The 13720-nt window shown below is 47.6% G+C and overlaps 1 protein-coding gene across 1 annotated transcript; it reads right to left on the bottom strand.

Annotated features, from left to right (window-relative positions):
• Window positions 1–3956: 3956 nt before the first annotated feature.
• On the bottom strand, window positions 3957–11941 carry LOC148685533 (diencephalon/mesencephalon homeobox protein 1-B-like). The gene is made up of 3 exons (XM_088671313.1): window positions 11739–11941; window positions 8284–8459; window positions 3957–4519 (listed from the first exon to the last, which is right to left on the bottom strand). The coding sequence occupies exons 1-3, from the start codon at window positions 11911–11913 to the stop codon at window positions 4151–4153; spliced, it is 720 nt and encodes a 239-aa protein (XP_088527439.1). The 5' UTR covers window positions 11914–11941; the 3' UTR covers window positions 3957–4150.
• Between the last annotated feature and the right edge of the window lie 1779 nt (window positions 11942–13720).

Genomic DNA, 13720 nt, shown 5'->3' with positions numbered 1-13720 from the left:
TATTCAAGGGAGCTGAATCCCAGGTAACTGGGTCAAGACCGGGCAGCCTTACACTGTAATCCTAATCATTTTTACTCAGATCAGTAGGATTTGAGTTCAGTAGGATTTTCTCTCATATGTTCCTGATCATTTTCAGAGTTTCCATTCTTCTTCTTCTTCTTCTTCTTCTTCTTCTTCTTCTTCTTCTTCTTCCCCTGAAAGGGACTCAAGGCAGCTTACTGCTAAAATTTAATTTCATTCCATACATAGGTGGAAGGTTTTGCACATGATCCCTTCCCCCGCACATTTTTTATTGACAACCATCTTGCGAGGTAGGTGAGGTGGAGAGGTTGCGGTTGGCTCAACTGACAATGCCAGACTACTGATGTCAACAGGTCTAAGGATGGCCTACAGCTTGTCGACTCAGGAAATAAGCCCCATAGAGTTCAGTGGGGCTTACTCCCAGGTAAACGGTGCAGCGAAGAGGGAGTAATTCAACTAAGTTCACACAATGACATTTGCCCTTTCCAGAACACTTCAAAGCTTGCCCTTCTTGGAAAATCTGCCATGCAGCTCTCCCCGTCCCCAAATTGCACGTACAAAGGTTGAGCATGCATAAAATAAAATAAAAATCACACCTTTGCAAATAAAAACAGGCTACAAAAATGGTTACAAGTAGGTAGCCGTGTTGGTCTGGGTCGAAGTAAAATAAAAAAATTCCTTCAGTAGCACCTTAAAGACCAACTAGGTTTTTATTTTGGTATGAGCTTTCGTGTGCATGCACACTTCTTCAGATACACTGAAATAGGAGTCCCGAGGCGCTTATGTGGAGAAGTGGTGGGGAGGGGGTATCACTCAGAAGGGTGGTGGAAGTAGGTGATTGACTGACTGATAGCTGTTGATGACTGAAAACGACTGCAAATGGTTTTGCATGAAAAAGCAAGGGTGGAGATGGCTGAAGATCGCTTTATCATGTATAATGAGATAAGAATCCAATGTCTCTGTTCAAACCAGGTCCCTCCATGGTTCTGAGCTTGGTGATAAGTTGTAATTCAGCAACTTCTCTTTCCAGTCTATTTCTGAAATTCTTTTGTAGTATGACAGCTACAAAAATGTATTGGGACGAGTAGAAATTGTGAATACTGGACAAATTCCCAAGCAAACACCTGTGAGTTATTGGGAGAAATATGAATCGAAACGCTGCCGAATGTTCACGAGGGCTTGCTCCTCTTAAAAATCTGCACACAGATGTGGGAGTGACAGAGAACTGAATTGAGGCTGGGGAAGCAGGCAACGGGGAGAAACTGAAATTGACGGAGACCCCCATGGAGTAGAGTGGTACCTCGGGTTACGAACAGCCTAGCCAACGAACTTTTTGGATTACGAACACTTCAAACCCAAATAAAAAAATTCCTTCCAGTAGCACCTTAGAGACCAACTAAGTTTGTCATTGGTATGAGCTTTCGTGTGCATGCACACTTCTTCAGATTTCAGATACAGCTCATACCAATGACAAACTTAGTTGGTCTCTAAGGTGGTACTGGAAGGATTTTGTTTGTTTCGACTACATCAGACCAACACTGCTACCTACCTGAAACTTCAAAACCAGAAATGAGTGTTCTGGTTTGCGGGGGCGGTGGGGGTTGGGGGGGTTGTGAACGTACTCCGTTCAGGTGTACACTACCGTTTTGGGACCCAGCGCTTTGCCCCCACAACGCACGCTGGGCCCACACTCGCTCGTTCACCCCGCTTCGCTCTCTCAGCCCAGAGCGGCGCGCCACAAGCCCCGCGCTTCGCCTACTGCTTCCTCCAGATCGACCCAGTTGCCAGAGCCGGGCTCCCCGCTCGCTCCTCCCATTGCCATCCTGCCTCCTTCCCAGAGCGGGGCTGGGGCGGCAACACAGTTATCTCTCGCTTGGACTACTGCAATGCGCTCTACGTGGGGCTTTCTTTGAAGGTGACCCGGAAACTGCAACTAATCCAGAATGCGGCAGCTAGACTGGGGACTGGGGGCGGCCGCCGAGACCATATAACACTGGTCCTGAAAGACCTACATTGGCTCCCAGTACGCTTCCGAGCACAATTCAAAGTGTTGGTGTTGACCTTTAAAGCCCTAAACGGCCTGGTCCTGTATACCTGAAGGAGCGTCTCCAACCCCATCGTTCTGCCCGGACACTGAGGTCCAGCTCCGAGGGTCTTCTGGCGGTTCCCTCATGGCAAGAAGTGAGGTTACAAGGGAGCAGGCAGAGGGCCTTCTCGGAGTGGCACCTGCCCTGTGGAATGCCATCCCATCAGATGTCAAAGAGATAAATAACTACCTGACATTTAGAAGACATCTGAAGGCAGCCCTGTTCAGGGAAATTTTTAATGTGTAACATTTTAATGTATTTTTAATCTTTGTTGGAAGCCGCCCAGAGTGGCTGGGGAAACCCAGCCAGATGGGCGGGGTACAAATATATTATTATTATTATTATTATTATTATTATTATTATTATTATTTATTAGTAGAACCTTGGACTTTCGGGTACCTTTACTCATATGTGGTGGGCGTGTAAAGTAACTAAAAATTTCATAGAATTATAGAACCGTAGAGTTGGAAGAGACCACAAGGGCCATCCACTCCAACCCCCTGCCGAGCAGGAAACACCATCAAAGCATTCTTGACATATGGCTGTCAAGCCTCTGCTTAAAGACCTCCAAAGAAGGAGACTCCACCACACTCCTTGGTAGCAAATTCCACTGCCGAACAGCTCTTACTGTCAGGAAGTTCTTCCTAATGTTTAAGTGGAATCTTCTTTCTTGAAGTTTGAATCCATTGCTCCGTGTCCGCTTCTCTGGAGCAGCAGAAAACAACCTTTCTCCCTCCTCCATATGACATCCTTTTATAAATTTGAACATGGCTATCATATCACCCCTTAACCTTCTCTTCTCCAGGCTAAACATACCCAGCTCCCTAAGCCGTCCCTCATAAGGCATCGTTTCCAGGGAATTTATGGGAGATGATATATAACGAAATGGAAGAATAATGTTTAAAATAACTTTTGTTTAAAACAACCACCAGCAGCTTTTTTTTACTAGGAATTATAGGTACCGAGATACCAGAGGACCAGAAAAGACTGTTTACTATGCGACAACAGCCTCAAGGATGCTATTAGCCCAGAGATGGAAGGAAGAGATAACCCCAGCCAGAGAAGAACTGTTGATGGACTGTGCTGAAATGGCAAAATTAACTGGGAAGCTCGGAAATCATGAAGACGAGGGCTTTAAAAAAGAATGGGGAAAGTTTATGATTTATCTACGAGACCACTGCAAGCAGGTTAAAACATGGGCAGGATTTTGGCCACACTTGTAAAGTAACTGAAAGTATGGATAATTTGGAAGGATTGAAATCATGGATAAGTATTGATATGCAGAGGTAAATATTATCACTAGGACCCATGGAAGGGATTGGGGCAAGTCAGGAGATTCAGAGTAATTTTGGTATTTCAATTTGGAACTGTTTTGGTTGCTGTATGTTTAAACTTTTGAAAACCAAATAATGTGTGTGTGTGTGTGTGTGTGTGTGTGTGTGTGTGTGTGTGCTACCTTGGTTGTCAAACTTAATCTGTTCCAGAAATTCCGTTCCAAAACCAAAGCGTTCCAAAACTAAGGCGCGCTTTCCCACGGAAAGCAATGCAAAATGGATTAATCCGTTCCAGGCTTTTAAAAACAACCCCTAAAACAATTATTTAACATGAATTTTACTATCTAACGAGACCACTGATCGATAAAACGAAAGCAATAAACAATGTACTGCAGTCACAAAATTAACCAGTAGCTGAACTGGATTCCACACAGTCACAAAAACAAAACAAAAAGAGACACAAAAGCACAAAATAAATAGCAAAAACAGACCTCGGCGTAACACTCAAAATGGAGCACGTTCGGCTTCCGAAAAGCGTCCGCAAACCAGAACACTTACTTCCGGGTTTGCAGTGTTTGGGTTCCAAGTTGTTTGAGTACCAAGGCGTTTGAGAACCAAGGGACCACTGTATATATAAAATAAACTGGGACCTTCTGCTTGCAAGGCAGCTGCTGTACCCACAGGACTATGGCTTTGGAACTCTGGAGAGCAAAATGTGCCCTTGCAGGTTGTGAACGGGGAAATCCCAGACTCTTGGCGTCTATGTGCTCAGCCAATAAGCCTGCAAAGACAATGCAGACCTGCACCGTAGTCCCAAATCCTGCCTTCTCCTGGTCTCCCTCTGCAGGGTTTGGGGTCCAGGGGGGCAGCACCAGAGGCTGCTTGGGCACCCCCCGGGAGTGGCCTCGGAGCGGCGTCCGTGCGGTCCTCGGCTACGGTGACGACAAGACGTTTCTTCCCCGGTGCAGCGCTCTTGGACGTGGGCCACATCCAAGGCGCTTGCAATTGGTGCTGGTCGATCGTGGTCTCTCCTCTTCCTCCAGCAGGAAGGCCAGGGGGGTCGTCGGTCCTGGGGGGCTTCTTCCACGGTTCGTGCTGGCTCTTGCGGAATTTGGCCCGCCGGTTTTTGAACCACACCTGGGTGGAAGAATAAGTGTTACATTGGCCTACGGGGGACAGGCGGTGAGCGGGTATGGGGGACTCCTTGGTGCTGGATGGGGTAGCTGTGCCCCGAAGGAGCAGATGTGCAGCCTGGGGGGGGGTCAATTTGGACTCACAGCCGTCCATGGAGGCGCAGGTCCATTCTGCATCCAGGGCGGCTGTCTGCCAGCTCCATCTGGTACGCAGGATGAGACCCCACCTGCCCACAGACTGTCTCGCCAGAGTGGTGCATGCTCTGGTTATTTCCCGCTTGGACTACTGCCATGCGCTGTCCATGGAGCTACCTTGGAAGGTGACCCGGAAACTGCAACTAATCCAGAATGTGGGAGCTAGACTGGGGACTGGGAGCGGCCCCAAGACCATATAACCCCGGTCCTGAAAGACCTACATTGGCTCCCAGTCCTGTTGGTGCTGACCTTTAAAGTCCTAAATGGCCTCGGCCCAGTAGACCTGAAGGAGCGTCTCCACCTAGGACATTGGGGTCCATCTCCCAAGGGCATTCTGGTGGTTCCTTTGCTGCGAGAAGTGAGGTTACAGGGAACCAGGGGAGGGCCTTCTCGGTGGTGGCGCCCACCCTGCGGAACGCCCTCCCGTCAGATGTCAAGGAAATAAACCTGACATTTGAAGGCAGCCCTGTTTGGGGGAGTTTTTAATGTCTAATGTTTTATCATGTTTTTAATATTCTGTTGGGAGCCGCCCAGAGTGGCTGGGGAAACCCAGCCAGATGGGTGGGGTATAAAAATAAATTATTATTGTTGTTATTATTGACAGAGGAAGAGGAAAGAGGAGAGGCGGCCCAGTCCTCTCGGGGAGTGTTTCATCTTCAAACACAGCTGGGGGTGGGGGCAGTGTGCTTGAATGCACAAACCAGCCACCCTCCCCGTCTTACAGAAAGCTAGCAGCTCAGGGGAAAATGGCACAGGCTGCGCCCACCTCCCCGATGGGCGACGTAAGCGCCAACTTTTTAAACAGAGGAGAAGTCCGTGTCCATCCTAGCTCTGTCCCAGGAGAATACCAAAGTATAAACCAGTATGGCCAGTGGAATAATCCTCCCTTGCTGACCGGGGGCGAGTTTTTTGGGGTTGGGAGGCAAATGGAAAATGGTGCTATGCTGTGTGAATGTGCATCATGGCCATCCAGACCGTACAATTATCCACAGGAATGCCCCTATCATAAACTGGGAGGAATGATGCAGGCTTACCTTTGAAGCAAACAATGATAAGGTCCCCAAACCTTTCATTCTGGCAAATTACAGGGATGGGAAAAGGTCAAGGTTTGACCCCTGCCGAAATATCAGGGCTCTTTTGCAAGACAGCCTGCTCCCAAGCAAACCGGTTGCATGTATCCTCCAACATTTCTGCAATGAACATAGGGACATCCTAATTTCAATCATGAAGGCTCGTGGGTGGCGCTGTGGGTTAAACCACAGAGCCTAAGGCTTGCCGATCAGAAGGTCGGCGGGTCGAATCCCTGCAACGGGGTGAGCTCCCGTTGCTCGGTCCCTGCTCCTGCCCACCTAGCAGTTCGAAAGCACGTCAAAATGCAAGTAGATAAATAGGGACCGCTCCGGCGGGAAGGTAAACGGCGTTTCCGTGCGCTGCTCTGGTTCGCCAGAAGCTGCTTAGTCATGCTGGCCACATGACCTGGAAGCTATACGCCGGCTCCCTCGGCCAGTAAAGCAAGATGAGTGCCGCAATCCCAGAGTCGTCCACAACTGGACCTAATGGTCAGGGTTCCCTTTACCCCTTTTTAATTTCAATCATAATCTCAGACATTCTTTGGCTCCTTGATCACTGCAGATGGTGACAGCAGTCACGAAATTAAAAGACGCCTGCTTCTTGGGAGAAAAGCAATGACAAACCTAGACGGCATCTTAAAAAGCAGAGACATCACCTTGCCGACAAAGGTCCGTATAGTTAAAGCTATGGTTTTCCCAGTAGTAATGTATGGAAGTGAGAGCTGGACCATGAAGAAGGCTGATCGCCGAAGAATTGATGCTTTTGAATTTTGGTGCTGGAGGAGACTCTTGAGAGTCCCATGGACTGCAAGAAGATCAAACCTATCCATTCTGAAGGAAATCAGCCCTGAGTGCTCACTGGAAGGACAGATCCTGAAGCTGAAGCTCCAAGACTTTGGCCACCTCATGAGAAGAGAAGACTCCCTGGAAAAGACCCTGATGTTGGGAAAGATGGAGGGCACAAGGAGAAGGGGACGACAGAGGACGAGATGGTTGGACAGTGTTCTCGAAGCTACCAACATGAGTTTGACCAAACTGTGGGAGGCAGTGGAAGACAGGAGTGCCTGGCGTGCTCTGGTCCATGGGGTCACGAAGAGTCGGACACGACTAAACGACTAAACAACAAAAATCTCAGACAGGGCCAGATTTAGGTTTGATGCGGCCCTCAGCTCCTGAAGGTAATGGGGCCCTTCATATGTCCAGCTGTCCTTTGTCCACAATAAATTGTCACCGTTTCTTGTGTTGAATATATGCTATATGGTCATTGATGGACCTAATAGGTATCGAAAGCCATTTGCACATAACAAAATATGTCATTGTTGAACTGAAATACAATTAAGAAGAAGTATATTGGGGGGGGGGGGGGAGAGAGTGGGGCCCTAAGCTATAGCTTGTTTAGTTTATACGTAAATCCGGTACTGATCCCAAACACTGAGAGGGTCTGCCCTCTGCCTGGTTCCCTGCAACCTCACTTTTCACAGGGAGGGGACTGCAAGAAGGCCCTCGGAGGTGGACCCCGGTGTCCGGGCTAAAAGATGAGGGTGGAGACGCTCCTTCAGGTCTACAGGGCTGAGGCCGTTGAGGACTTTCAAGTTCAGTACCTTTCAAGAAGGGACGCGGGTGGCGCTGTGGTCTAAACCACAGAGCCTAGGACTTGCTGATCAGAAGGTTGGTGGTTCGAATCCCCGGGGTCAGCAAACGTTTTCAGCAGGAGGCCGGTCCATGCCTCTCAGACCTTGTGGGGGGCCGGTCTATATTTTGAAGGGGGGAAAATGAACAAATTCCTATGCCCCACAAATAACCCAGAGTGTGCATTTTCTCACACTCTTCTGCTTTTTGCAATTCCTTTCTTTCACCACATTCTTCTTTTACAAATGAAAAAAACCTTTCAATAGAACAGGGGTCAGCAAACTTTTTCAGCAGGGGGTCGGTCCGCTGTCCCTCAGACCTTGTGGGGGGCCAGACTATATTTTTTTGGGGGGGGGGTGAACGAATTCCTATGTCCCAGAAATAAGGCAGAGAGGCATTTTCAATAAAAGCACACATTCTACTCATGTAAAAACACACTGATTCCCGGACCGCCCGCGAGCCAGATTAGAAGGCGATCGGGCTGGATCCAGCCCCCGGGGCCTTAGTTTGCCTACCCATGATATATAATAAGAGAATATGATGTTGCACAATGTGGTTATATGTAAAACTAATAAAAATAACTATACGAAGAAGAAAAAAGGGGGGGGAACAGGACATCGCAATGTCATGTGTGCAACATCGCCCCGGCCCCCATCACCCTCGCAAGTTGATGCCTATGGCCCTAACTGTTCCCATATGAAATATTTTACTGCCTGCCACCGAGACAACGCGGGTCTGCCCCAGAGGCAGGCTTGAGAAACGCCTGCCTCCGCTGTGGCACGTTGATGGGTGCCGGGGAGGCCTCTCTCCCTCGGGGAAAGCGAGCCGAATTTCCCCACCTCCCTTCCCGCCGAGGGTGCGCTCCTGAGATTACCTGCACACGAGCCTCAGGCAGGTTGGCGAAGACGGACAGCCTCTCCCGGGTGCCCACATCTGGGTAATGGGTCCGTTCGAAGGCCCTCTCCAGAGCCTCTCTCTGCTGTGCCGTGAAGACCGTCCGGTTCCGGCGGCGCCTCTGCGGTAGCCCATAGTGCAGGTCCAGGAAGATTTCTGTGCACGTGCAAAGGGCTTTTACTATTTCAAAGTTTATTTAAAGAATAAGCATATAATAGAGTAGAATCAATGGAAGTGAAGGAGATACAAGGAGGTTGTAGAGAATAACGAGTTAAGAAATAAGTATTGTTAGAAGTAGTTATTTATATGTAGAAAGAAAGGGAATTGTGGAGAAGTTAAATTTCAAGGTTTATAAGTTATAGAATTAAGTTAATTTTTTAAGTAAGGTTAGATGTTTAATAAGATTTTGAAAGTACTAAAAGGGATTTACATTGTAACGCAGGAGGAGGAGGAATGAGGAAGTCACTAGATGAGATAAGAAGTGAGATTATGAAATAAGAATTTTTTTGTTTTTAGGTGTTTTTGTATTGTTGTATTTTTGTATTTTGAATGTTTTTCTTGTTTTTGTTGTATATGTTGTCTGTTATAAAAAAACCCAATAAATATATTTTTTAAAAGGGCTTTTACTATTATTATTATTATTATTATTATTATTATTATTATTATTATTTACAGGTAGATAGCCATGTTGGTCTGCCGTAGTCGAAACAAATAAAACAATTCCTTCCAGTAACACCTTAAAGACCAACTAAGTTTGGTATGAGATTTCATGTGCATGCACTATTATTATTATTATTATTATTATTATTATTATTATTATTATTAGTGGAGGAGGGAGTGGAACAAGAGGGAAAGAGAGGGAGGCCTGGACTGCCATAGGAAAACCTGGTCCGTCTAGTATTAAGCTAAGCATTTAGCTCCACCCTCAAGCACGTTGCATTTTATTTTATTGCTATGGCCAGGGGCTGACACAAATAAATATTCTCTTCTCGTCTAGCCCAGTGTTATAAGAATATCAAGGCCTCAAATGTAGAACAAATATTCTTAAATGCACACATATCTAAATATATGAACTGTGCGCCTGAAATGGCACAAGGGAGCAATCCTGAAGCCATTTTGACTCTCCCAAATTGACCTCAAATATTTCTCCGCAAGGAGGAAGGAAATGGGAAAAGCCCCCCCCCCTCCCCATTGTCTTTTCGCTTGCAAATCTCATATTAAGGGCGTATTTGTGTATGAATAGGGTGAGCCTGTGACCTGGATTCAGGAACTAAAGAATGGCCAGGCTGTCCAGGCAAAAGTAATCAGTGACCATTATCAGGTATCCCAGCAGGCAGGATTTCTGCTGCAGACCTGCCTCCTTCTGTGATGCATGTATGATGTTTTTTGGGGGGTGGTTCTTGGGCTACAGGGTGGGGAATTTCAAGAGTCTATATAAGGGCTTGTGAGCCATTGTTCTGGGTTCCCCCTCCCTCCTGCGTGGGGTGAGCGGGGGACCCCCGTTGCAACAGTTCAATAAAGACCAGGCTTACTAGCCGCTTTGCTTCTCAATTCTCTCTGCTTGGCCTCTGTTATTTTCTCCTACCAATAGGGAACCCACTTAAGGACTCTAGACGGGCTCTGGAATACCCCCAGCTGCTTTCCAGAGTTTCAGAGAGCGGAAATTCCCAGCCCTGCTGGGTATTGAACCCGTAATCTACCACTTGGAGGGCATATGCTTTGCCACTGGGCTACGGCCTGCCCCCATCCTGAGGTTGCTGATTTTAACCCCCCCCCCCCCGCAGAGTGCTGTAAGATCCCACCTAGAATCATAGAATCGTAGAGTTGGAAGAGACCACAAGGGCCATCCAGTCCAACCCCCTGCCGAGCAGGAAACACCATCAAAGCATTCTTGACATATGCCTGTCAAGCCTCTGCTTAAAGACCTCCAAAGAAGGAGACTCCACCACACTCCTTGGCAGCAAATTCCACTGCTGAACAGCTCTTACTGACAGGAAGTTCTTCCTAATGTTTATTTGGAATCTTCTTTCTTGAAGTTTGAATCCATTGCTCCGTGTCCGCTTCTCTGGAGCAGCAGAAAACAATCTTTCTCCCTCCTCCATATGACATCCTTTCATATATTTGAACATGGCTATCGTATCACCCCTTAACCTTCTCTTCTCCAGGCTAAACACACCCAGCTCCCTAAACAAAGGCATTGTCTCTAGGCATTTAACCATTTTTGTTGCCCCCTTCTGGACACGTTCCAGCTTGTCAGTATCCTTCTTGAACTGTGGTGCCCAGAACTCCAGGTGAGGTCTGACCAAAGCAGAATACAGTGGTACTATTACTTCCCTTAATCTAGATGCTATACTCCTCTTGATGCAGCCCAGAATTGCATTGGCTTTTTTAGCTGCTGCATCACACTGCTGACTCATGTCAAGTTTGTGGTCTACCAGGACTCCTAGATCCTTTTCACATGTACTGCTCCCACTTGTTCAACTGCCTCTCACAAACTGTGGTTGTGCATGGAAAGGACTGAACGTTTATCTCAACACTCCAGGAGCCAGACAGCAGGGGGCACCAGAGCTACATACTGTAGTTTTGTCTGAGACCCTCCCTGTCGACGCACGGTCTCTCCAGAGTGGTGCATGCTCTGGTTATTTCCTGCTTGGACTACTGCCATGCGTTCTACGTGGGGCTGCCTTTGAAGGTGACCCGGAAATTACAACTAATCCAGAATGTGGCAGCTAGACTGGGGACTGGGGGCGGCCACCGAGACCACATAACACCAGTCCTGAAAGACCTACATTGGCTCCCAGTACACTTCCGAGCACAATTCAAAGTGTTGGTGCTGACCTTGAAAGCCCTGAACGGCCCAGTTTACCTGAAGGGGGGTCTCCACCCCCATCGTTCTGCCCGGACACTGAGATCCAGCTCCGAGGGCCTTCTGGCGGTTCCCTCCCTGCGAGAAATGACAGGGTTACAGGGAACCAGGCAGAGGGCCTTCTCGGTGGTGGCGCCTGCCCTGTGGAATGCCCTCCCACCAGAGGTCAAAGAGAACAACAATTACCAGACCTTTAGAAGGCATCTCAAGGCAGCCCTGTTTAGGGAAGCTTTTAATGTTTGATGGATTTCTGTATTTTAGTGTTTTGTTGGAAGCCGCCCAGAGTGGCTGGGGGAACCCGGCCAGATGGGCGGGGTATAAATAATAAATTATTATTATTATTATTATTATTATTATTATTATTATTATTATTATTATTATCCTAAGGGGCCATCTGTCTTGGATGCTTTGATCGGCATCCCTGGGGGTTGGGCTGGATGACCCTGGAGGGTACCTTTCCAACTCTACGATTCTGTGACCGATCTCAACTGTCCAACAGCCCCCGTTTTGTAGAACTAACAGCCCACCTTTGAGGGAAGGTCCCCCCCCAGTGCCCAACCCCCTTTTACCTGCCAGGTGATCCATCGCGGGGACGGCGCAGAAATGTGTGAGCTGAGCCGAGGGTGCCAGCGGCAAGGAGGAGCAGCAGCCTTGCGGATCCTGCGGAAGAGGGGGTGTCACCGCGTACAGGAGCGACGGAGACGTCATCAGTGGGAAAGCCACGCTGCCACTTGGATGGTACATGGCCCCTTGTCCTCCTTTGTCTAGAGGCAGCTTCAGAAGGTGCAGGTCTTCTTAAAGTAATAATAATAATAATAATAATAATAATAATAATAATAATAATAATAATATTCTTTTAGGATACACACACACACACACACAGTGGTACCTCGGTTCCCAAACTTAATCCGTTCTGGAAATTCCATTCCAAAACCAAAGCGTTCCAAAACCAAGGCGCGCTTCTTTCCCATAAAGTCATGCAAAACGGATTAATCCGTTCCAGACTTTTAAAAACAAGCCCTAAAACAGCAATTTAACACCTAGATTTTGCTATCTAACGGGACCACCGATCCATAAAATGAAAGCGATAAACAATGTCCTGCAGTCACACAATCGATCCACCAGTAGCTGAACTGGGTTCCACGCAGTCACAAAAACCAAAACAAAAAGAGCCGCAAAAACAGAAACGCAAAATAAATAGCAAAAACAGGCAGCCCTCAGCGTAACACTCAGAACGGAAGTGCGGCACTCAAAACGAAGCACGTTCAGTTTCTGGAAAAAGTTCACAAACTGGAACACTTCCAGGTTTGCAGTGTTTGGGTTCCAAGTTGTTTGAGAACTAAGGGACCACTGTACACCAAATCTGACATTATTCCGTGCACTTTCCATATACCGTGGAACCTTGGTTGTCGAACACTTCGGAAGCCAAACAATTCGGAACCCGAATGCTTCCGTTTTCAAACGGTTTTCAGAAGCCGTTCAGTTTCCAAGGCGCATTTTTCATCCCCCCCCATTGACTTCACAGCCAACTCTCTTGATCCTCGGTTTTCCAACTTTCCGGGAGCCGAATGCTCTCCCAGAATGGATTACATTCAAAAACTGAGGTTCCACTGTAATAATTTATTATTACATTCTGACTTCCCATCCTTACGTCCAAGACATTCCCGCTATATTCCTTCATCTGCAGCCATAACTGCTGCAGTTAAGTGGCGTACAATAAAATATCTTGTTTTACCATCATTTATTTTTTCTTCTTCCCTTGCCTATTGTAAGGGTGACTCCCTACAGGGAGCCGGCCCACACCATCCTAACGTCCACCTCGCCAAGCACAGGGAACAGCAGTGGGTCTGAAGCAGCCAGGGGGGAAGGGAGAGATGTAGGCAAGGGCTCCAGGATGCTGGAGAGCCTTTCCACCGCCTTGACAGGGAGGAGGCTAGAGGGCATCGCTCCTTCGGGCGCAAGAGTTAAGGAGAGCACTGTGACGCAGGTCAAGGGGGCGGCGTTTTGGGGTGCCCTGACAACTTTTTAGGAACAGACCTACGCCATTGCCGGATTCTGGTTCGGACCGAGAGGTCATGTTTTAAGTTATCTCTGCACTGTAAATACTATGCACAATAAAAGACAAACTGGACTCAAGCGGAGTTTCTCTAGAGTAGACACGACGACCCTCTGACACCTATGTGGCGTTTCACCTCTAGGGGTCTAGCAAGAGTTAAGTTGCAAGGGAGGTAAACGGCCAATGGGAGCTTCTCCAGGCAGAAGCAGAGGTATATAAGGAGAAGCAGGCAGACAGGAGGGGGAGATAAAGGAGTTGAGTTGATGAGAGAGGTGGAGAGGATTTTGAAATAGAGGGTTAGAGAAGCTAGTGAGGTGAGCGGTGGGGCAGAATCTGTAAGAGTTAAGAAGAGAACTTCAGTCAGGGAGGACAAGGGGGGAACTAAGACTAAAGGATAAGTTTAAAGCAAACATATTTGAGAAACCAATAAGAACTGATATGCTTGTAAGATCTTCACATTAAATAAACTTAATTGTTTTGTTCACTGTTCATCTG

This window comes from Zootoca vivipara, chromosome 6 (assembly GCF_965207765.1).
Source record: "Zootoca vivipara chromosome 6, rZooViv2.hap1.1, whole genome shotgun sequence".
Classification (NCBI taxonomy): domain Eukaryota; kingdom Metazoa; phylum Chordata; class Lepidosauria; order Squamata; family Lacertidae; genus Zootoca; species Zootoca vivipara.
Note: the sequence above shows the minus strand (reverse complement) of the source record. Positions and strands in the feature narration are given on the sequence as shown.